The 22893-nt window shown below is 35.9% G+C and overlaps 1 protein-coding gene across 2 annotated transcripts; it reads left to right on the top strand.

The window, feature by feature from the left end:
• The first annotated feature begins 6396 nt into the window (after nt 1-6396).
• On the top strand, nt 6397-21629 carry LOC106079154 (uncharacterized). Of its 2 annotated transcripts, none has more exons than XM_056017831.1 (5): nt 6397-6507; nt 7959-8221; nt 18948-19070; nt 20761-20827; nt 21386-21629. In XM_056017831.1, exons 2-5 carry the CDS (start codon nt 8152-8154, stop codon nt 21468-21470), a joined length of 345 nt encoding a protein of 114 aa, XP_055873806.1. In that variant the 5' UTR covers nt 6397-6507; nt 7959-8151; the 3' UTR covers nt 21471-21629. The 2 variants fall into 2 exon arrangements, with proteins under 2 accessions (XP_055873806.1, XP_055873807.1); XM_056017832.1 differs by lacking the exon at nt 6397-6507 and adding an exon at nt 6780-6804 and having other exon boundaries at nt 18951-19070.
• Nucleotides 21630-22893: the final 1264 nt, after the last annotated feature.

The following is a 22893-nucleotide window of genomic DNA, read 5'->3' as shown; positions in this document are numbered from 1 at the left end:
GAACTGACAGAACGAAAAAGCTACTCTTCGGATTGAGTCTTTACCCATCGTTCATTTTCGTAATTACAACAATATTCCCAAAATGACTTCGGGTATATATCCTTCCTTCACAAATTATTTATCCGAGCGAGGCTCGGTCACCTGATATTATAAATATATATACACTAGACATATGTTACCCGCGACCCGCGGGTCTTTATTTGCGCATGTTTTAGGGCTACAATACATTCACTAAGGTCTAAGTTGGTACCCAAGGAACATTCCTGCCTAGTTTTATCAAGATTGGTCAAGCGGTTTTGATGTCTATAAGTAACATACATACATACATACATACCCCTCACATTCTACTTTATAATATAGATACATACAAGAATTGCTCGTTTAAGAGTATAGGATTTCCATTAGCACAAATTTATTTATTATTAGTCTTGATCTATTGAAAATTAATTACATGATTGATTCAAAATGATTGTTGCAATTTCACTCAATATAAGCTTTGTTTTTAAAAAAGCATTTTAAAATATTTTAATATTCTAATTAGGCCCCTACCTGAGTTTTTTTTTACTCTGTCTCTCTGTCTGTGTGTCTGTCTGTGCAAAAGTTTGTGCACGTTATTTCTGCAACACCAAATCTCGGATCAAGCTGAAATTTTGCACAATTGATTGTTTAACTTGACAACACAAGAATCAATTTAAAAAATTACCAATAAGTTAATTAACTATTGATAATAAATTTCTTTATTTGGTATCTCAAACAAGGAAAAGAAATAGTACTTGACTGAAGTGGTGGTATAAGCTGAATTAGTCCCCTTTCCAAGGGAAATAATTTATACTTGACTGAAGTGGTGGTATAAGCTGAATTAGTGCCCTTTATAGATTATCGTCTGAGGCTTATTACAAATTAATTACATGACTGATTCAAACTTATTGATACACTCAATATAAGCTTTTTTTTTTAAATGGAGTATGATCCAGTGGAACAGACTGAAAATAGTGACAATAATAGATACCATCTTAGGGCTAGATCTTACAATCAGACAAATAGTGACAATAATAGATACCATCTTAGGGCTAGATCTTACAACCAGACAAATAGTGACATTAATAGATACCATCTTAGGGCTAGATCTTACAATCAGACAAATAGTGACATTAATAGATACCATCTTAGGGCTAGATCTTACAATCAGACAAATAGTGACATTAATAGATACCATCTTAGGGCTAGATCTTACAAACAGACAAATAGTGACATAAATAGATACCATCTTAGGGCTAGATCTTACAAACAGACAAATAGTGACATAAATAGATACCATCTTAGGGCTAGATCTTACAGACAGACGTTCCATCAATACGGGGATCATGAAGTCCTTTGTGTCACCTAATCATTCATGTTAATTAGTCATTCATGTTTATTAGTCATTCATGTTCATTAGTCATTCATGTTCATTAGTCATTCATGTTCATTAGTCATTCATGTTCATTAGTCATTCATGTTCATTAGAGACTTCAACTCTGCTAAGTGGTTTTCCTGGCTGATTCATGCAACATGCAATAGAGAAGAAGGAGCATTTGTGCGAATTCACCCAATCATATAGAATAAGAAATTGCTATTATCTTGTGTCTTGCTGAGTACCCAATATTATTATGTTGCCTTTTTTGTATAGGTAGGCTACGTTACAAGTGTATTATCATGTATTATTGCTATTTTACTTTTTAGATTTCAATCCTGAAATGTCTCTAAATTTAATGATTTTACTCATGAAAAATGTGAATATTCTTTTGTTACATATCTCACCGCTCTTTTTTTATGTTTCTTTGTTTTGTTAAGTTGAGGTGTCCCAATCAGGGGACACATATTGTACTATCGATCTAAACACAGTTAAATAACATTTAAATTTTTGTGTTCTTGTTTTTAATGTGTTAACACTTCTTTTATTAATCATTACAATATTTAAACTTCCAATAAAAGTCACTTATACCCTTATGCAGAAAGTATAATTTAGAAAAGCTCACATTACTGCGTTACAGCCGCACACAACAATGGCTGCTCAAACATATTTCTAGCATCAACTTCCTGGAGTATTACAGTGTTTAATAAGACCAGAGGAAGGACCATTAATCAATGCTTTAAGTCCGTCCCATCCGGATCTTGTGTCTGGTCAGCGGCAGAGCTTATCCCTGCCTAGATTGATCTGCGTGTCACACTTGTGAGAACCGATAACAAAGATGATAGATCGCTGCTTGATTCTCATCATAGAATTCATTAGTGGAGCTAGAATGTTTAGACGATAATTAAAGATCAGGAAGACATGTTTGTTTTTTACATTTGCTGTTCCGCCCCTGAACAGCCCGTCATCTTTGTACACCGTACTGATCTAGTGCAAAATAAATCAGTTGAAATCGACCGGTGACCGTTGAGGTGCGTGCCTAACTTTTGTTGGCAATGAAACACTTATCATACCTTACGGTGAATGTTACTTAGACAAAACACAGCTCCCTTTACATATCCACACATAGCTCTAATCATTTCATTGCTTCAGAAGGAGACGGAAATCCAATATTTCAAAAGTTTTGGTCAGTGTCATTTTAAGGTTTGATGGTATTTGCTGTAATTGAGTTCCAAATGAACAAAAAATGTGTCCTTAATTACAGGAATAAATCTATACTTATAAAGTCACAGAAGACTTTGAGATACTTAGAAATACCGATTTCTTTTGGCCTAAACATCCAACTGGACGATGGGAAAGATTTGAACTTGGAACCTTAGTGTCGATAGTTCGAAGTGTAATGGCAACTTCCACTTCCCAGATGGTTGTATACACCAATCGTCACCAATTTGTCTATATACAAAATCATGTTCACAATTGTTACGTAGATAATCGGTTGGTTCTTTGTAACTCGGACGAGGATACGCTAAAGACGTGCACAATATTAGCATAGCTTCAAGTCCCTCCTTAGTTTTATATTAGAGAAATTAGTACATAAAATAACTATTATATCTAATATAATAATAAGGCTTGTCTTCAAGTCCGAAAATCAATAAGGAATGCAGTATTTCCCATGGCTTCGCAACCCCAGCTGTGACCCACATATTTTGCCACATCTAGCACAGGCTGTGACCCATTGTCGGCCGATGGTCAATTTAGATTTTCTTTTCGTCGTCTACGTCTGTTCTCTGTTATCTTGGTCTCAAATGTGTATCGCGCTGCAATTAATCATTTATTTTATTGCTTCATTAAAGACCTATCTTACATGGTTTCAGGATTGACATTCAATGTGAAAGAAATTTATCTCATCTACCGTACAAGGAACATCTAAAAATCGTTCGCCTCCTCAGTCTTGGAGCGACTAAGATTCATCTCATAGAAATACTCCAAGGAAATAGAAATGAGATGAAAGCCTGGGCATTGGCTATGGTCGGAACAATGTCGCCCACACAACAGTTTCACGCAGCTAATGTATCCAAAGGAACGGCAGGTATCCGATACAGTTTTTGATAAGCGCGTCAACGGCTCCTCGTTTTCCTTCAGGGTTGATTCCAGCTTTTCTAATGGTTGGGTAAAGCCTCAAGGAAGTTTGGATTCAGAGTTTTCCTTTTTTTGGTTGTCAGTCTATTTGAGATGCATATCATTGGAATCATTTGAAAGGCAGTGGAGTGCTTATTTCCATTACCTCTTCCGACAAAACAACCTTACGGAACCAGAATACCTAGAATTAAAAATATATCCTAAAAAAATAACTGCATCTACATATCTTCATTAAAAATTGAAGAAGTAAACTCTATTACGCATTATAAATATCTTGGAATAAATGAGAATGTCATTTGAAACGATGAAAACTAGAATGTAACTTAATCTCCAAGTACAAACAAAAAATCTGTAAAATACTGAACACCAAATAGCCACGTAAGAGCGTTATTATTGAAATAAATATATGGGCCGTCCCAATAGCCTTCTGTTTTGGTGCCATAAAGTGGTGTGGTACTGATCTACAGCTTGACTACAAAACTATTTACCCAACTTCTACTTTTAACACCAAAGTCTTACACCATAGGTTTGTATCAGGCCTTGGAGGAATAGAGGCATTTAACTCTAGAGCATTTATTAATTGTATAAAACTGACGTTTAAAAAGTAAGATCAAAACTGAAGGCCTCTAATAATAATTTAATTTCATTCCTTGTCAAATACGACTCTGAAGCCACTCACTTTCTGGTAAAATGATATATGTTATGAGATTCGCCAATTAGAATTCCAAGGAAATTTCCAGTTTTGTAGCATAGTCACTAGTGTCAAGATCGACAGGTCTGCATTCTTAGTGTTAAAAGTTGGACACCAATTCCCCGAAACAGAAAGCTTTGTCACGGCAACACACGCTCAATAGAAAATTATGAAAAGCAAATTTTAAGAGATAATGAGATGGTGTGAACTCCCAGTCGTTGGTTTGTAGCTCCAAACAGCTGGTACAACTGAACCGACGAAGGCGTAATACATTCTTACAGTGGAACTTGAGCTAAACATAAACAAAGCTTCTTGAAAACAAAACTGAATGGAACTTTTATTTATAAATGTACACAGATTGAACTTGAAAGTAGATTTATAATGAAACACAAGGGAAATGATCATTTCATCAGAAACTATCCGCCACGCTTTTTTCATGGTTACATCAGAAACTATCCGACACGCTTTTTTCATGGTTACATCAGAAACTTGCACACACAAACACACACACTCACAAAATTACACAGGGCGTCCAGTTTTATCAGAATCTGCTTCTTCAGAATGTCATAATCAAGTTGAGAATTAAATGCATCAGCATCTGGCCTTGACAATTGATCTGATTGAGAAATATACGCGCCTCTTTGCTACAAATACTCTCCACTCTCGAGTCAACCAAACATCACCCCTGCTAAGATCTATACAGTCACTGGGGTATGCTTGCCGATTTGGTGAAGGGGGAGGGGACAATTATCTCTACTGCCTTCCCCCACCCCACCTAAATCCTTTGAGTGGGAAAAGGGGAAAGGGGGGGGGTCCAATTTTTATGGAAAAATAGTTTGTGAACAAAATTAGTTGAACATTTATATAATTATTATATTATTTCGCTCCTCTTTGGTATCTTGACCGATTCGGTGGAGTGGGGGGCGAGGGAGGCGATTACATCTACTGCCCACCCCACTCTAGCCCTTTTAAGCAGAAATCTTAGTGAGTGAACAAAATTAGTTGAATATCTATATAGTATAAGCTACTTATTGATATTTGAACCTATTTGTATATTATGTCGCACCACCACTAATCTCAAATTAAATAATTAATTAATATAAAGTGAAAGAGAGTTGTACCAGCTGGGAGGGCGATGGATGCAGTCCCCCCCCCCCATTGGGCAGACCAATACTTTTTTCTTATTTTAGTTACAAAGAAATCTAGCACTTATATGAGTATATATGCTATAATTTAATGTTTATATCGAGTCACCCTACCCCTATTCTTTAATGTCAAATGCAATCGATAACAATAACATGGTGGTCATTTATCCACATTGGAATTGTGCGGTGTATGGAATCTATAATTGTCATTTTATATTTTTACAGAATATTTTGAAAGTTTAGCTTTTATTCCTATCATCTATCTTACATATAAAAAATATTTTTTTAATATGTAAATGTAAATTATGTAAAATGGTTGTGGGTCAGAGCCGAGCTTCTACTGGCGAAACTATATACACACATTTACCGTGGTTCACTGTTTACTGTGTTCAGTCCAGTAGCGGTCAGAAGCAGCTTGTGGTATTGGAGGTCTGGAATAATTAGAAACGTAGTTTTCTTATCTTGGTATTAACTTCTTTGAGCCCTGCCCTCCCCTGTTTTTGTACTTTCTTACAAAAAGATACAACTACTAAAGTGTAAGGTAGACAAAGAAACCATTCCAATAGATCGATGTAGGCTCCAAAATGATACTTTAAAAACATAAACAAATTGAGTAATATAAAGGTTGGTTAAACAATGTACTCCGTCAACGTAAGATAGAATTCAGAAATTCAACCTTTCAATATTCTTGAGGATTAAAAAAATATAGGGCCTACTCTATCAAAGTAAGAGTCCGAAAATATAACCTATCAATATAAAGATTACTTAATCCAAAACAAGGCATTTATTCTATCAACGTAAAATAGGGTCCAAAATACACGTATATAATCAATAAAAAAAAAAGAGTTGATCAAAAATTATACTACATCAATGTAAACTAGGGTCTAAATTATAACATATTAATAGTAACGGTTTCTTTTTTCAAAGTAAATACACAATACAGGATTTCAAGACATGACAGTTTGGGATTCCATAAAAATATGGAACCCCCCCCATGAAATTTTTTTGGGACGCGCTCATTACGGTATAAATTTTCCGCGCGCTCTTACGAGTGAGTGTAGATATTGAGACAATGAGAACTTCGTAGTTGGTTGAACTGTAGCTGTTGTTTAGTGTAGCCAGACCTGATCCTACATTAGGTAAGAAACATGAAGTAATGTTCAATATATATTTTTTTCGTTTTCATACCCTTGTATAGATCTCGTTGTGTTAATTCAAGGGGATGTCATTACTTGCCAGGTGGGGGGGGGAGTAGATTTTACCTTTACTAATCTAGCTTTAACTGTTACTAGGCAGATATTGTGAGCATTGTTATTTAGAGTTGAAAGATGTTTACAGCTAGCACTAGAAACTTTTATACGAGTTTTTGTTACACAACATCATTCATAATTTTTGTTTCGTTTGGGACCAGGAATTCCTGCTAGCTGTTATATATGGTGAAGCTTCACTGATTTAGTTACTACTTTTTTAAACAGCAGATAAACTTCAATAGCCAAATACTATATCATAGTTTGCATTATATGATCTCTTACAAAAGTTGTTTGATTATTATTATTCTTGCAATCTTGTTCCAAATGTACAATTTATTCGCGAAATACCGCTCATTCATCTATCAAGAGATCTTTGTAACCGCCTAACAGATTCGCATGATAGTTTGTTCACAGGTTCCTTTTACCTCTTAAGTCCTCGCTAAGAAACAGTTTTAACGAGGCTATTCGCGAAACATCGAAAACCAGTAAAATTTTGTATTTAATTTTCAGTATTTCCCCTAAATGGCCATAGGCTATCATGCTTAATGTTTAATGACACAAAATAGACTTCCCATACGATGTCCAGGGTGAAAAACAAACAAACAAACAAACAAACAAACATAGTGCCTATGAACTCTTTCAATCTTGAATTAAGAAGCAGATGAAACGTCAATAATACATGTACGACTATTTTTAAGCTGGGGTCAGAAAGTGTGAGAAAAGTGATTCAAGAATTCACCGGCCAGACTCACAAGTGCGTGAGAGTGTTTTGTTTAATAAATCAGGCCTTTCTAATTTAGCGTAACAGGTAATAGAATTCACAGGCTAAAGGCATTAATGAGAGAACGTTAACTTGAGTGAATTTCTACAATGTGTTCGAGAAAAATGTCTGGGATAAAAATCAATGGACTTATATAAAATGGTTTTCATTGAGCGTAACAGATACTAGAATTCACAGGTATGCATAGGAGAAGTGTAACTTTGCGTGCATTTCTATTACTAATTCGAAGAAAGGTTAAGGGGTACAAATCAATCAATCAACGGGCTTAGCCAATGGGGGATGCTAAATTTGTTTTAATCAGATCTACTAGCTACCTCCTTAGCTGCTGTCACATTTTTTATTCAAGCACTTTGTTTCTTTTAAATAATTTTTTTAGCGTGCGATGTTTACATAATGTAAATTCTGTTTATATTTTGTTTACAGTTATTAATTTTTTTTTTTTACATTTTTATTCAAGCACTTAATTTTTTTATATATTTTTTTTAGCGTGCGATGTTTACATAATGTTGTAAATTGTGTTTTTAATTTTGTTAACATGTATTTTGTTGTTAAACATCAGATCAGAAACTAAAAGACAATCAAAGACTTACACGAAACAAAACAAGGAAGAAGTAAGCAAAAGTAAAAACTAGATGCTGGTTCTTGGCGATGACGTATTGACGTAAAACTTATCTTGTGTTGGACATTTGACACATTTCACAGCTTCGAGATTTGAATTTGTTTCTGCTAGCACTAGACAACCAGCTCACACAATGGCTGCCTCAGTACAGACCTTGAGTTTTTTGATGTTTTGTTTTGTCTTGGTGTCAGCATTATCATCGGGTAAGTAACAAGTAAGAATTGTTTTTCTGAGAAAAATAGAGTACACGCCGAAAGCAGACATTTAGGACATGTTAATTAATTTATACATATTTTTTGTTACCTAAATTCGAAGTTAAATACTTTTTTTTTGAATCAATCTTGTTATTTATTTGTAATAGATCTCGATAGATAAAAAATATATTTGTGCGATTTGGAAATATTTTTATTAATTGTTTTTGTTAAGTGCAATTTGCATGCTCAATGCGCTATGGTCCAATCACGTTTGTGGACCAGTTGAGGGGGGAGGGGGTATCTGGGAGAAAGTTTGCCTGCCACCTTTTCAAAGGCAGTGGAACAAAAAATTGTCTGAATTCGAACTCGAGGTCTCGAGCCTCCGTGATGTGCTAGTTACTATTGCTTAGACTTACACAATCAAAAGGTTTGACATATTAAGAGTAGATACCCGTGCTGCGCTAGGGTTGAACTAATACAGAGTATGTACGAAAACTTCTTAAGCCAAATAGTAGTGGCATTCTCGTTTGTCTACATTATAATGCCTCTAGCACACACACAGACAAAGACACATAATAGACACACTACTTCTGAAACTCCTTTCTTCAGCAACACACGTTTGGCCCTTGTAGAATTCATCACATATTTTTGTTGGTAGCTCCAATAGAAATCCCTCATTCCCAACCACGAACTTTTAGGCCGACTCACTTTGTTTTGTCTCCTTCAATTAAAAGGCCAACAAAACCATTCTGTGTATCACCTGAAAGTTACGCACCAAAGAAGTATTAATTAGTGCCTAAAGCAGAATAATGGACCTCATTCACCAATCGTAAACAAACAACATTTAGCCACGTGATAATATTGATAAAACAACGAAAAAAACTGTCACGTGACAGCCTGTGTGTATTACGTAATTGTATAGAAGAGATAGATAATTTATACAGATTTTTTGCAATATACTCTCAGCACTAAAAGCTGGGAAAAAGTGGCGCTAGATAGATCCACACGGAGAGCCAGCATAAAAGATTGGCCTCTTTCGTCACACAAGAAGTTGCAAAGGGAAAAGATCGTCTCTCAAGAAATGCCACAGAACTATCAGCTTTCTGCCTCTTCATTCAAACGAGTTCCGTCGTTGTTGTCAATCATTGTGGTTCTAGTTTACTTTATGCTCTTTAAAGTTTTTAAAAAATGTTTTATGTGCTTTTGTTGTTTTTTTTTTTGCTGTTGCCAACTATCGAGCTACTATTGTTTATAGGACGTTGGCCACTGATCCATTTTTTCTTCTGCTGCGTCTCATGTATATTTCTTTGTTGGTTGAACTGCATTCTTCTGCCAGCAAGGGATTAACATGATAGCATGTTTCAAGCCATGAGGGAGTCCGAACAAAGATTAAAACATTAACGATAGTATCAAAGCCTTATACCATAGAAGTGCAAAAAGCATGTATACTCTCTCCAGCTCCATATTTCTGGAGCATATTAGAAAGATTTACTCTCAACTTGACCATAAACGTGTGGCCTATTTCAAACCTCAGGTTTGAAGATGATAAAGACCTCATTGGAGAAAATGCAGACCAAGTAGAAGATCTTATTTTAAAACTAAAAGCTGCAGCAGTTGGCATGGAAATTAGTGCTGGAAAAAAACAACACAATACTAGCTTGTGGCGGATTTAGGTCGAGATGTTGCATACAGTTGAATGGTTAAACATTAGAAGAAGTTTACTCATTTAAATACCTAGGATCAAACATAACAAAAGAGGGAGGATCAATAAAAGAGATATAAACCCATTTAAACTTGTCGTCCGCTGTCATTATCATCATCATCATCATCATCATCTTTACATTCCAAATGGAATATAGGGCCACAGTATAAACACACCACTCTCCACGGTCTCTCGCTAGTTTTTTAATGGATTCCCAGCTCTTTCCTGTCCTCTCGGCTCCATCTAGTACACTGCGTCGCCACGTTCTGTTTTTTTTTTGTCTTTCTCTGCATCTTGTGGATTCCACTCTAAGGCCTGTCTAGCTCTGTTGTTGTTAACTTTTCTAAGGGTGTGACCAATCCATCTCTACGTTCTCTCTAAGATCTGCACTTGTATATTTCTCTGTCAACTTTCTCCCACAGTTTGGTGTTTTCTATTTTGTCATACCAGTGTATTTTCAAAATATGTTTCAGACATCTGTTGATGAAGGTCTGTACTTTTTTTGTCTTGTTGCTTCAGTTGTTCTCCATGTTTTAAAAACATACAGTAGGACCGCTTTGACAATTAGAGTTGAAGATTCTTATTTTACTCTTGTTAGAGAAATATGAAGATTTCCATGTAGGTTTTCGCCTGACGCGCTAGATTTATACGACGTTTATTGTCTTTCTCAGTTTCACATGATGCACTGACTACACTCCCAAGACATACAAAACTATCTACTATGGTCTGAAAAAAATCCAGTTTTATGTCTCCATTTTGTTTGTTGTTTACTTACGTATTTTTTTTAGACCTGCTCTTTTTCCTACATCACTTAAAGCTGTGACCTTTTCTTGCATATCCTGTAATCTGTGTGATAAATAAGGCTGCCATCTGCGAATTCCAGATCTTCCAGCTATTGTGTGAAAGTCCTTTCCCTGAACTAGAGTATTTTTCTTTTGTGACCCAATCCAGTACTAGAAGGAACAGAAGTGGTGAAAGAAGACTGTTTGACTTTTGTTGCGAATGGAAATTCCTTTTGACAGTTTGCCACTGTGAACTACTTGACAGGTAAAACCATCATAAAGTTTTTTTCCCAAATTGGTGGTGGTGGTGGTGATGGTCCTACTTTTATCTAGAAATCAAAGTTTGTGAACAAAATTAGTTGAATATATATAATTTTAATATTATGTCGCTACACTTCTGGTATTTTAACCGATTCGGTGAGGTGGGGGGGGGGAGGATTGCGTCTACGGCCCTCACCACTATAGCCCTCTGAGTTGGGGGGGGCGGTGCTATGTTTATGGAGAAATCATAGTGTGTGAACAAAATGTAGCTTATATAATATAAGCTACATATTGATGTTTTAACCCATTTGTATATTAGGTCACATACACACTCTGATATCAAATTTTATCATTAGTAGGCTAAATATAAAATGAAAAGGGTTGTACCAGGTGGAGGGGCGATACATGCAATCACCTTCCGCCCATCGGACAAACCAATACTTTTTTCTTTTTGTATTTTAGTTAAGAAATTACAAAATAAAAAAAAATTGTCACTTATATAATTTATATGTGCTATAAATTAAATTATTATATCGAAGAATTCGTTAATGCCAAATGCAATCATAAGTAGAAATTATAAAAATGAGCGAGGATTAACTTTTTCACTCTATCGCCCTTTCTCCTTTCCAGACGAAAACATGACGTTTTAAAACAGAATAGTCAAATATGGCGACAGAGTTTATGTCATTGCACACGAATTTATCTTAGTTATCTTAAGAAAGACTTTGTTTTGGAAAATTTAGAATTCATACAAAATTTTTCATTATAACAGTAACAATTGAGATGAGTTCTGAACCCAAATATTATTTTCCTAGTCAACTTTTTCCAACGTTTACTCATACTGATATTTTCCATTGTATAAAAAATGTTTGAATCTTAAAAATGAGTAGAATCTAATTGGTCCACTTAATTTCTCCCCCCACTTCCTAGATCTTTTGTTTAGAGCTTTGAATTAGAGTTCTGTAACAATACAAAGTTACAAACATGCCTCTTAAACAAAACAAAATGTATCACTTACAAATGAGCTTTTTTTAAATATTATTTTTGGAATAACTTTTTTTTTCAGCAGCGATCCTCAAAGTCTTAAACTAAATATGTGGGGTATCTTATCTTTTCAAGGAACAAATCGGTTGTATTTGCAATGTAGTAAGGGCCTGTAAATTCATATTAGAATATTTTTCAAGTAAAACGTTATTCAAAGGGTTCTTTTTTAATAGGATGAATAATGAGCTGTAGATGTCAGGAGAATGCGTTTCTGCAGTGAAGAAAGCAAGAAAATGCTTTTGGCGTTGGGGCTTTACCCCGGACACCACTGGGGGAGCTTACAGCGCTCCCCCAGAGCCCCTAGCTGACAAGAGAAAGGCCTCAACATGGCTGTTGTTGTTTTTTTACGCTAAAGGTTGAGAAACACTTTATTTTTTAATTCTAATATATATTTATATCATCGCCCCCCCCCCCTTTCCAAAGTTCTGGATCCGCTAGTGACTTAAAGCGGGGGCCCATAATCCCAATCTTGAAACCAGACCAACGGGAATGAAGGACGTTGTGTTCATTTAATTAGTCACAGCTCAAATGTGTTCATGTCCAGTGTATCGCACGACCAGGCAACCAGAGGGTATATATCGAGAGGGAGAAAGAAAGAAATATAGATAGATAGATAGATAGATAGATAGATAGATAGATAGATAGATAGATAGATAGATAGATAGATAGATAGATAAATAGATAGATAGATAGATAAACAGACCGTCAGGCTAATAGAAAGAGAGATTGTGCATTAAGTCTGCAGTAGATTACATTTCTTGCTACTTTATATACCAATAGTATGAAATTAAGGTAAACATTTGTTGACTAAAATTTGGACCAAGGAAATGTTTTTTATTTCTAAAAAGAAAAGAAAGTAAAAAGAAAATAGTAAGGTAAAATAATCTGGCTGGTTGGGACAAAAAAGAAAACACAGTGAATAGATGACAGTGACAGATGATGACTGACACAAAGAGAAAGAATTCTATCAGTGTCACTCGCACTTGAGCACGCAATTCTTTGATTGAGTTCTTTGATTCCTCCCGCACTGCGCCTACCCCATGCACAGCTTTTCTTTCAACTTTATTTTTAGACTTTTATTCTTGGACTATTTAGAGGTTCACGAATAAGAAGAAAGTTGTTCATTAAATTGAACATTTTCAAATTAGCGTCACTCACCTATTTTTTTAGACTTGCTAAACAAGCAAGCAAGTTATGAGCAGAGTTCAACGTATACAGTAGTCAATGGACGCTAAGAAATTCAACATTCTTGTTGAGGTTTTTTTTTTAAATAGTACGAAAAGTAGGACAGGACATTTTTGCAGTTTCTCTGTGAAAATAATTTTGAGAATATTTTTTTTTTGTTTATTTAATTTTTTGTTTGTTCCGCAAACAAACATACCAATAGAAACAAGCTTTTCATTCAATTCAGAGATGATAAAAAATTACATCTTCAAGCTAGCATCACCAGTCTAATAGTCTATGCCTACAAGCTAGCATCACCAGTCTAATAGTCTATGCCTACAAGCTAGTATCAGCCAGTCTAATAGTCTATGCCTACAAGCTAGTATCAGCCAGTCTAATAGTCTATGCCTACAACCTAGCATCAGCCAGTCTAATAGTCTATGCCTACAAGCTAGCATCAGCCAGTCTAATAGTCTATGCCTACAAGCTAGTATCAGCCAGTCTAATAGTCTATGCCTACAAGCTAGCATCACCAGTCTAATAGTCTATGCCTACAACCTAGCATCACCAGTCTAATAGTCTATGCCTACAAGCTAGCATCAGCCAGTCTAATAGTCTATGCCTACAACCTAGCATCACCAGTCTAATAGTCTATGCCTACAAGCTAGCATCAGCCAGTCTAATAGTCTATGCCTACAAGCTAGTATCAGCCAGTCTAATAGTCTATGCCTACAAGCTAGCATCACCAGTCTAATAGTCTATGCCTACAACCTAGCATCACCAGTCTAATAGTCTATGCCTACAACCTAGCATCACCAATCTAATAGTCTATGCCTACAACCTAGCATCACCAGTCTAATAGTCTATGCCTACAAGCTAGTATCAGCCAGTCTAATAGTCTATGCCTACAAGCTAGCATCAGCCAGTCTAATAGTCTATACCTACAACCTAGCATCACCAGTCTAATAGTCTATGCCTACAAGCTAGCATCACCAGTCTAATAGTCTATGCCTACAACCTAGCATCACCAGTCTAATAGTCTATGCCTACAAGCTAGTATCAGCCAGTCTAATAGTCTATGCCTACAAGCTAGCATCACCAGTCTAATAGTCTATGCCTACAACCTAGCATCACCAGTCTAATAGTCTATGCCTACAACCTAGCATCACCAGTCTAATAGTCTATGCCTTCAAGCTAGTATCAGCCAGTCTAATAGTCTATGCCTACAAGCTAGCATCAGCCAGTCTAATAGTCTATACCTACAACCTAGCATCACCAGTCTATGCCTACAAGCTAGCATCACCAGTCTAATAGTCTATGCCTACAAGCTAGTATCAGCCAGTCTAATAGTCTATGCCTACAAGCTAGCATCAGCCAGTCTAATAGTCTATGCCTACAAGCTAGCATCAGCCAGTCTAATAGTCAATGCCTACAAGCTACTATCAACCAGTCTAAAAGTCTATGCCTACAAGCTAGCATCAGCCAGTCTTATAGTCTATGTATAAATGCTAGTATCAAACAGTCTAATAGTCTATGTCTAAACGCTAGTATCGAAACAAGCTAGTATCAAAACAAGATAGTATCAAAACAACATTGTATCGAAACAAGCTAGTATCAAAACAAGATAGTATCAAAATAAGTTAGTATCAAAACAAGCTAGTATCAAAACAAGCTAGTATCAAAACAAGATAGTATCAAAGGATGCACTATTCTTTTTTACCACATTCTCTTCCTTGTCAAATGTTATTGACAGACAATGGTAAAATTATCTCAAGATATTAATGTCAGGTTCTATTGACTCATGACGTGTCATGTCAAGCTTGTCCGTTTACAGACTTGAGTTTCGTCATCTCTGACAGGATATCAAAGGCCATTACTGACGGCATGACATATTGTGTCATGACATGTCACATGCATTTGTTTCTGTTTAATTCAGTCAACGAAGGTATTTCCCAATCAAACACCATGACTTATTGTCCAGTATAACACTGTGACTTATTGTCCAGTATAACACTGTGACTTATTGTCCAGTATAACACTGTGACTTATTGTCCAGTATAACACTGTGACTTATTGTCCAGTATAACACTGTGACTTATTGTCCAGTATAACACTGTGACTTATTGTCCAGTATAACACTGTGACTTATTGTCCAGTATAACATTGTGACTTATTGTCCAGTATAACATTGTGACTTATTACCTAGTATAACATTGTGACTTATTGTCCAGTATAACATTGTGACTTATTGTCCAGTATAACACTGTGACTTATTGCCTAGTATAACATTGTGACTTATTGCCCAGTATAACATTGTGACTTATTGCCTAGTATAACATTGTGACTTATTGCCCAGTATAACATTGTGACTTATTGCCCAGTATAACATTGTGACTTACTGCCTAGTATAACATTGTGACTTATTGTCCAGTAAAACACTGTGACTTATTGCCCAGTATAACATTGTGACTTATTGCCTAGTATAACATTGTGACTTATTGCCCAGTATAACATTGTGACTTATTGACAAGCTAGGGTTAGGGTTGACTAGTAAAACATTGTGACTTATTGCCCAGTATAACATTGTGACTTATTGCCCAGTATAACATTGTGACTTATTGCCTAGTATAACATTGTGACTTATTGACTAGTAAAATATTGTGACTTATTGCCCAGTATAACATTGTGATTTATTGCCCAGTATAACATTGTGACTTATTGACAAGCTAGGGTTAGGGTTGACTAGTAAAATATTGTGACTTATTGTCCCGTAAAACATTATGACTAATGGCCTGTTGACAAATTCTTAAATTCGTTTTGTGAGTTTTTGTTTTCGCCACTAAATGAAGCGAGTAAACATCGTTGACAAAACTGGGAGCTTCAACTGAACCATTCTAAACACAGTGGCGCTAAATATTTCATCAATTCTGTTGCAAAGTGTTTACATCTTTAGATTTAATTGCCGTATAACTTTTTATAGACCTATGGGTTTCCGATTCAAATAAAATTTTACATTCCAAAACTATAAGGGTTATATGATTCTTAGGTAATCGACGTTCTACTAACCAATGACATATCAACTAAACTGAGATATTCAACTGCGTAAAGTTTGTTTGGCATGAACAAAAATTATTACCTCCTGGCCAAATCCCCGGTAGAGGCCGCGGTCAGGTTTCGAATCCGAGACTCTGGAGATTTAGGCAGCCTAATTTAGCATATCAGTCTGTAATTTGGGGATACATTTAATTTCGCTTATAAAAAGTGAATAAGACAACTCTTCAGCTCTTATTGATATCTCTCACTTATTTGCATGGAGCTTATGGTTAACTTACCTGTACCTTGACAACGTTAAGCACATGCTAAGCACAGTGAATATATAGAGACTTATTAATACATGTTTCTCATAGAAAAGGGGTGGGCTGTCTTTTTCGAGGGCCGCGTTAAAAAAACTTGGGGAAGGGTGGGCCGCATTTAATTTGCTTGGAGGTAGGTCCTCTGGAGCTGAGCTTCTGTACTCCATGGTGAACTGAGGGTAATAAAAACTGGTTCTAAGTTCCGGAGGATTCAGCCCCCGTCACCTCAGCATGGCATCGTGGAAACGACTAGTAGTGCAACTAGATAGGCTAAGAGCGGGAAGTGAACAAGGCCCTGACAGGATACCATGGTTGACCTTTTTTTTTTATCTCACTTGGGGTGGGGATGGCACAAGAGCCAGTACCCCAGTCCAAAAAGTCCGCCACACCGTTCCACAAAAAGGGTCGACTGTCCCGTTAGCAGAAATGCTGGTCCCTGCACGGAACGTTGTGGTTACAATATAGGGATATGAGGTAAAATCCCCACGGTTAGAGCTGCCCTCGGCCACTTATAGCGAGTGGGACCCAGGAACGAAGCGCGGTGCGCTGTGTGCGCAGTGCGCTGTGTACGCAGTGCGGTCGCCTTACTCGGTTCATGGACGTTATTGCTGGGGGCCCTAAGACAGGACTTGGGGTGAAGAGCTTCGGGTCGGTCAAAGTTTGTTCGTTGGATATCAAGGAATCTAATTAGTCTTAAACTTTCAACCATTTCACCAGAAATAGTTTAACCTTTTAACAAAGGAAAATGACAAAACCTGTTTTCACTTGCTTGCCTGGAGAAATGGGAAAGCTTTGTTTGAAAAGATTTAAAATGCACATACATTTCGTGTGATAACAATTGTCGATGGCAAGTCTTCTTCAACTCTTTATTAGAACTATTATAAACTTTTCACATGTAAAATAGGAGCAAGTCAGGTGTGAATGTACATTTTAGTTTTTTATAGTTACAATGTTTTGTTTGGTGTAATGCACAAATTGTAAGACAAATTTCCTTATTATTAATCCATGTCCTTCAAAGAACAAAACAATTTCTTTCTTGAGATCCCATATTCTTCAAATTACCTTGCACATGTTAAGCCAGTGTATACTATTTTGGTACAGAACATCGAAATATTTTTTGTTCCAAAACTGCATGTGGTTATAACCCCTAGCTTTGATAATGTTTTCACCCGAGATAATTGGCTACAACTATGTTTGATATTCAATGCAGAGTGTATGTAAGAGCCCATAGTTGGGATAATGTTCTTTAATTTTATTAACAAAACCCAAAATGTTTTCTCAATCAAAGCACAGGCACGATAATGGTTTACGAGATCTTAACGGGACGGACGGACGGATAGACAGACCAAACAAAACTAATAGCGTCTTTTCCCCTTTTGGAGGCCGCTAAAAATCAAGTTGACATTTTATCATCAGCTGAAAGATGGAGAACAGTAACAACAGTACTATGCACAAATGTATCTGGAGAATTAGGTCGCACTAATTTTCTTTTCTGGCAACGTATGAAGAACGAACCAACGAACTAATGGAACATTATTTTCGCATGTCACTGACTAATCTCAATAGCTTGACTGGACTCAATAGCCTGACTGGACTCAATAGCTTGACTGAACTCAATAGCTTGGCTGAGACGTTGTATCAATCTAATAAGCCCATATTTTTAACACATTTATGCAAACGGTTTTAGATTTTTGTCAATTTTTTTTTTTACAATTGTATTGCTAAGTTAAAGTAAGCTCTGTGATACTAACTACATATTTACAAAAGCCATGTTTACTTTTTTTTTAAAGAGAAAAAATCTATTTAGTATGCTTATAAGTGGAACATAATTTAAAACAATAATTAATAAGTTGTTTTTTCATATTGTCACCTGAACTGCAGAGCTTCTACACTCCTATGGGACACTTCACTAAATGAAATGGGTTTTTTTAGGCTTTGAATAGGAGATTGACTCATTACAAAACAAATTAGATCAATTAGATAACCATTGTATGACGTCAGTTAGGCCAAGTTCACTTTTAACTTCACATTCACTTTAACCTATTGCTTGGTCTGCTGGACCGTTGGGGCACAACACAAGATTTATCAACCTTCTTTGCTTCATTCTTCTCTGTCATTTGCCTTTGATAGAATTTCATTCTGATATTCTTCTGAAAATATTGAAACCTGCCTTTTCACCTGCCTGGTTGGACCACTTTGGGGGCCGATTTTGAGTCTGTGCTTCCACCAAACTTTGTAACCTTGTTTCTTTCAGCGGTCTTGACATTTTAGAATGAACATGTGAATTGTCTTCATTTATCTCGTTTATACATTTTGGTCACTCAATATAAAACAATATAAAAAATCCAAGATCGGACTATATATGAACTCAATTTGTTCCGAAATTACTTTTATAACTATTTGGCACTAATGGACTATTTCAATTGCAGCAGATTTACAGACTCTCAAGTCACTTGATCAGTTTGCGCAGTCTTCTCACAGCCGAGATACAGATATTATGATACTGGCCATCTGTTGGGACGGTCAGGCGTTTATTGACGAATGCCAAAAACGTAAGTTTACATGTCTATATATATATATAATGTTTGTTTGTGTGTGTGTGTTAGTCCAGTATAGCCATACTGAGAATAAAACGTTTCTTCGTGATACTAGAAAGAGAAAACATTCAAATCTTGAAGCTCAACATAACAAGGCTTGAAACATAACAAGGCTTGAAACATAACAAGGCTTGAAACATAACAAGGCTTGAAAGACGTTTAAAGGGTTGAAGCTTCTTAGATTGGCTAATATTGGGGTACCAGATAAACTATGGAAAGAAATATATAACATTTTCCCAGTAACACTGAAATAATGCTTGTCATGAGTTATTCTTGTATTCTTATATGGTTTTCAAAGTTCAGAGCTGAATGCTGAAAGAAGAGTTCAAGTCCTTGAAAGTAAATAATTAGAAAATGATGGGGTGAAAGTTACAAGAAAACGAAATCTACGAGTTAGTCATGTTACAAGTTCTCATTAGTTGTGTCCCCTGCACTATCAAGCGATGGAAGCTGGGATAGTTCCGAGACAGACGTCATAGAGAAGGGTGGACAGAATAGAGACTTATGTGGACTTTAAGGAGAACATGAGCGTACTACGTCACAGCATCCCCTATGGTTTATGTTAAATACAAAATGTTGATTACTCTTTGTTTCAATAAAACAGAAGCACTCGTTATTAATCATGCCTATAAAATAAATCTCAGACATTTGTTTCTGTTCTAATTATATCATGCTATTTTTAACGATTTTTTCTAATAAAAGAATCATCTATATATATAATTCTCTTCTTCGATCAAGAGTTTGGACGAGCAAGAAGTAAAGGAAAGATCACTCTTATTTCTGAGGATAGTAACCCCACAAAAAAGGGAGGGGGGAGAACAAGTGGGTATTCACACGTCGCTACGGATGGCTGCGTGCTGGATTGTCAAACCCTGCCCGCTCCTATCCTCCTTCGTCCTGCGGGAGGTTTGGACTAAGAAGTAAACTATTTTCAACTCTGAAGGAACATCCGAAACATGTAAAACATTTTACAAACACTAAAGTCAGAAGTCAGGGAAAGAAAACAAGTAATCTACTATGTATATTCACCCGTCACTAAATAGCAGGGCCGGACTTAAGCATTGTGGGGCCCTATGCGAAACGGATTTCGCGGGGCCAAGTTTTGGGTAGGGAAGCGGACAATAAGTGAAATTTAAGAGTTTGTAATAGAAAATAAATTCGTCTATGCATTTTAATATTTATCCATTCTGTACATTTTATAAATATATTTGAGTTAGTGATACTGAAAATATTAATAAAAAAAACAGTCTTGTTTTGTTACACATTGTAACACTGCCTCCCTTACATTTACTTGTTTTAGAATTAGTGTATTTTTATGAAAAAATCGCTTGCATAATTAATTTTATAAATTAAACAGTTTGGTTTTAGAAAACCAAAAGTAGCCGTTGCACCTAAACTTTTCATGCCGCATCGCATGATGAAATAATAATTTTGTATATCTCTTCTAGTTTTCGAGATCTGAGTGTGACAGACGGACAGACGGACATTTTGCACAAACCTACTAGCGGCTTTTACCCTTACGGGGGCCGCTAAAAATGTATTTTAAAATATTTTCTTGTTGTCTTTCTTTTAAACTATTCATGTTTACTTATTTCAATTCAGGTCTCTATTTGATTCTAAATCTAGTCCACTATTTCTCTTGCAGACAAAGGATTAATTCAACAACTCTTATACAAACTTTTATCTAAACTCAAGACACAAACACGAATCAGGTAAAGCATCAAATTGGCTTATTTTAAGTGGTCTATGAAGGAAAAAGCTACTTTTATTTGCGTGCTGTCTGTTTGTTCGTCTGTCAATTTTTTAGAAAAATTGAAAAAAAACAACAAACACATCGACGATGAAAGTACAAATTAATAATGTTGTCAATATATTAAAATCAAGTGGCCATTTTCTTACATTTTTTTTAAAAGCTAAATGACCGTCTGAAAGTTAATTTTCACTATGACCGTCATATTGCTTGATAAAGTCGACTATAGAGGATAAAAGGTCATCTTGAAAAAACAGCAAAGGTTACAAATTATAGATCGTCATCTTGAAAAGTCTATAAATTAGAAATGGTCAACTTGAAAAAGTTATCAAACTGAAAATTTCTTCAAACTTTCTTCGAAACTTAACATGATTTGATTAGATTTTAACTTGAAGGAACAACACGTGACCACATTGACAATTATTTCTTTCCTTTCAAAAAGTTGTTTAAAAAGTATTTTAATGTGAAGAAAAACAAATGGAATTAAAAAGATAAAATGTGTCAACATTTTTGTTCCCAGTGACAATGATGAAGAGGAACAAGATCAAAGAATTCCACTCAAAAACCGCAGGGATGATGCGTCTGGTTTCTATAGTAACTGGTAGCCTACTACTTCGAGTAGGCCTACTCATTGTAAGCGTTTGTTGTGTTGTTAGGCTGATGCACACACACACACACACGTTCAGGCTATCATTGTTGAAAGCAGAAGACGGAAACAAGCTTGTTAAACTGAAGACACTGAAATAAAACACATTCTAAACTAACACCAGGTCTTGTCTTGTTCTTTCAAACTGTTCAGAAAAATTCGCTGCTGTAGAGTGTTCACTAAGACATCTACTAGCTTCAATAAAGTAACCAATAAATAGAATACAACAGTAGGCCAACAAAATGAGTTGATTAACACAGGATATATGTTGAACACATTTCAATTTTCAACAAAGGGAAATATATCTTCCACTACAAGAAAATAAGTTAGTCCAAAATACTTGTGAGCATTAGTAGGCCTATTTCTAGAACTGAACTTTCTAACATAGTCGCTATGCTATCAAGTAGCTTTTTTATTTTCATATACATTATTAGTTCTATTATTATACCAACTCAGTCTGTTTAACTGTCTGTCTATTTGTACAATTTATTTCTCCCACACCCAATCTCAGATCAAGTTGATTTTTTGCACTATTATTTCTTGTACCTGATAAAAACAAGAATCAATAAAAACATATTAACCAATTAGTTAAGTAACTATCGCTAATTAATTATTTTGTTTGATATCACATAAGGGAAAGAAATGGTACTTGACAGATGTAGTGGTATAAGTTGAATTAGTACCTTTTAGGCGTAGCGAGAAAACTGAAATGTATTTATCAGGCTTTTAAATTTGGAACATTTTGGCAGCCGGACTTAGGCTACAAAACAATTGACAGGTTTGGAACATTTTGGCAGCCGGACTTAGGCTACAAAACAATTGACAGGTTTGGAACATTTTGGCAGCCGGACTTAGGCTACAAAACAATTGACAGGTTTGGAACATTTTGGCAGCCGGACTTAGGCTACAAAACAATTGACAGGTTTGGAACATTTTGGCAGCCGGACTTAGGCTACAAAACAATTGACAGGGAAGTCATTTCTATGATTGGCGTAAAGATTGGGAATCGGAGCAACATTTTTAACATACAGATTGCTTGATATTAGTTATTGGGAAGATTTGAGAAGGCTAAGGGTGTGTGTGTGTGACCACCTGAGTTTACCTCACCGTGTGACACACATCCTAGTGACGCCACTGCGTACCATTAAAAAATATATTTTTTTTTAATAAAATACATTTAAAAACCAAGCGATCATGGTAACATTCACACAGATACTCCCTTTTTTCCCAACTAGTCTAGAGAATTACCTTTACCTTTGTTGCACCGCTGGGCACCATGCAATATTTGTCGACCGTCTTTCTCCATTCCGCTCTGTCTTTTACCTTAGTTAGAACCTCTTTCAATGCAGGCCCGTCCATTCTTTTATGTTGCCTTCGCATCC

Source organism: Biomphalaria glabrata, chromosome 18 (genome assembly GCF_947242115.1).
Source record: "Biomphalaria glabrata chromosome 18, xgBioGlab47.1, whole genome shotgun sequence".
Classification (NCBI taxonomy): domain Eukaryota; kingdom Metazoa; phylum Mollusca; class Gastropoda; family Planorbidae; genus Biomphalaria; species Biomphalaria glabrata.
Note: the sequence above shows the minus strand (reverse complement) of the source record. Positions and strands in the feature narration are given on the sequence as shown.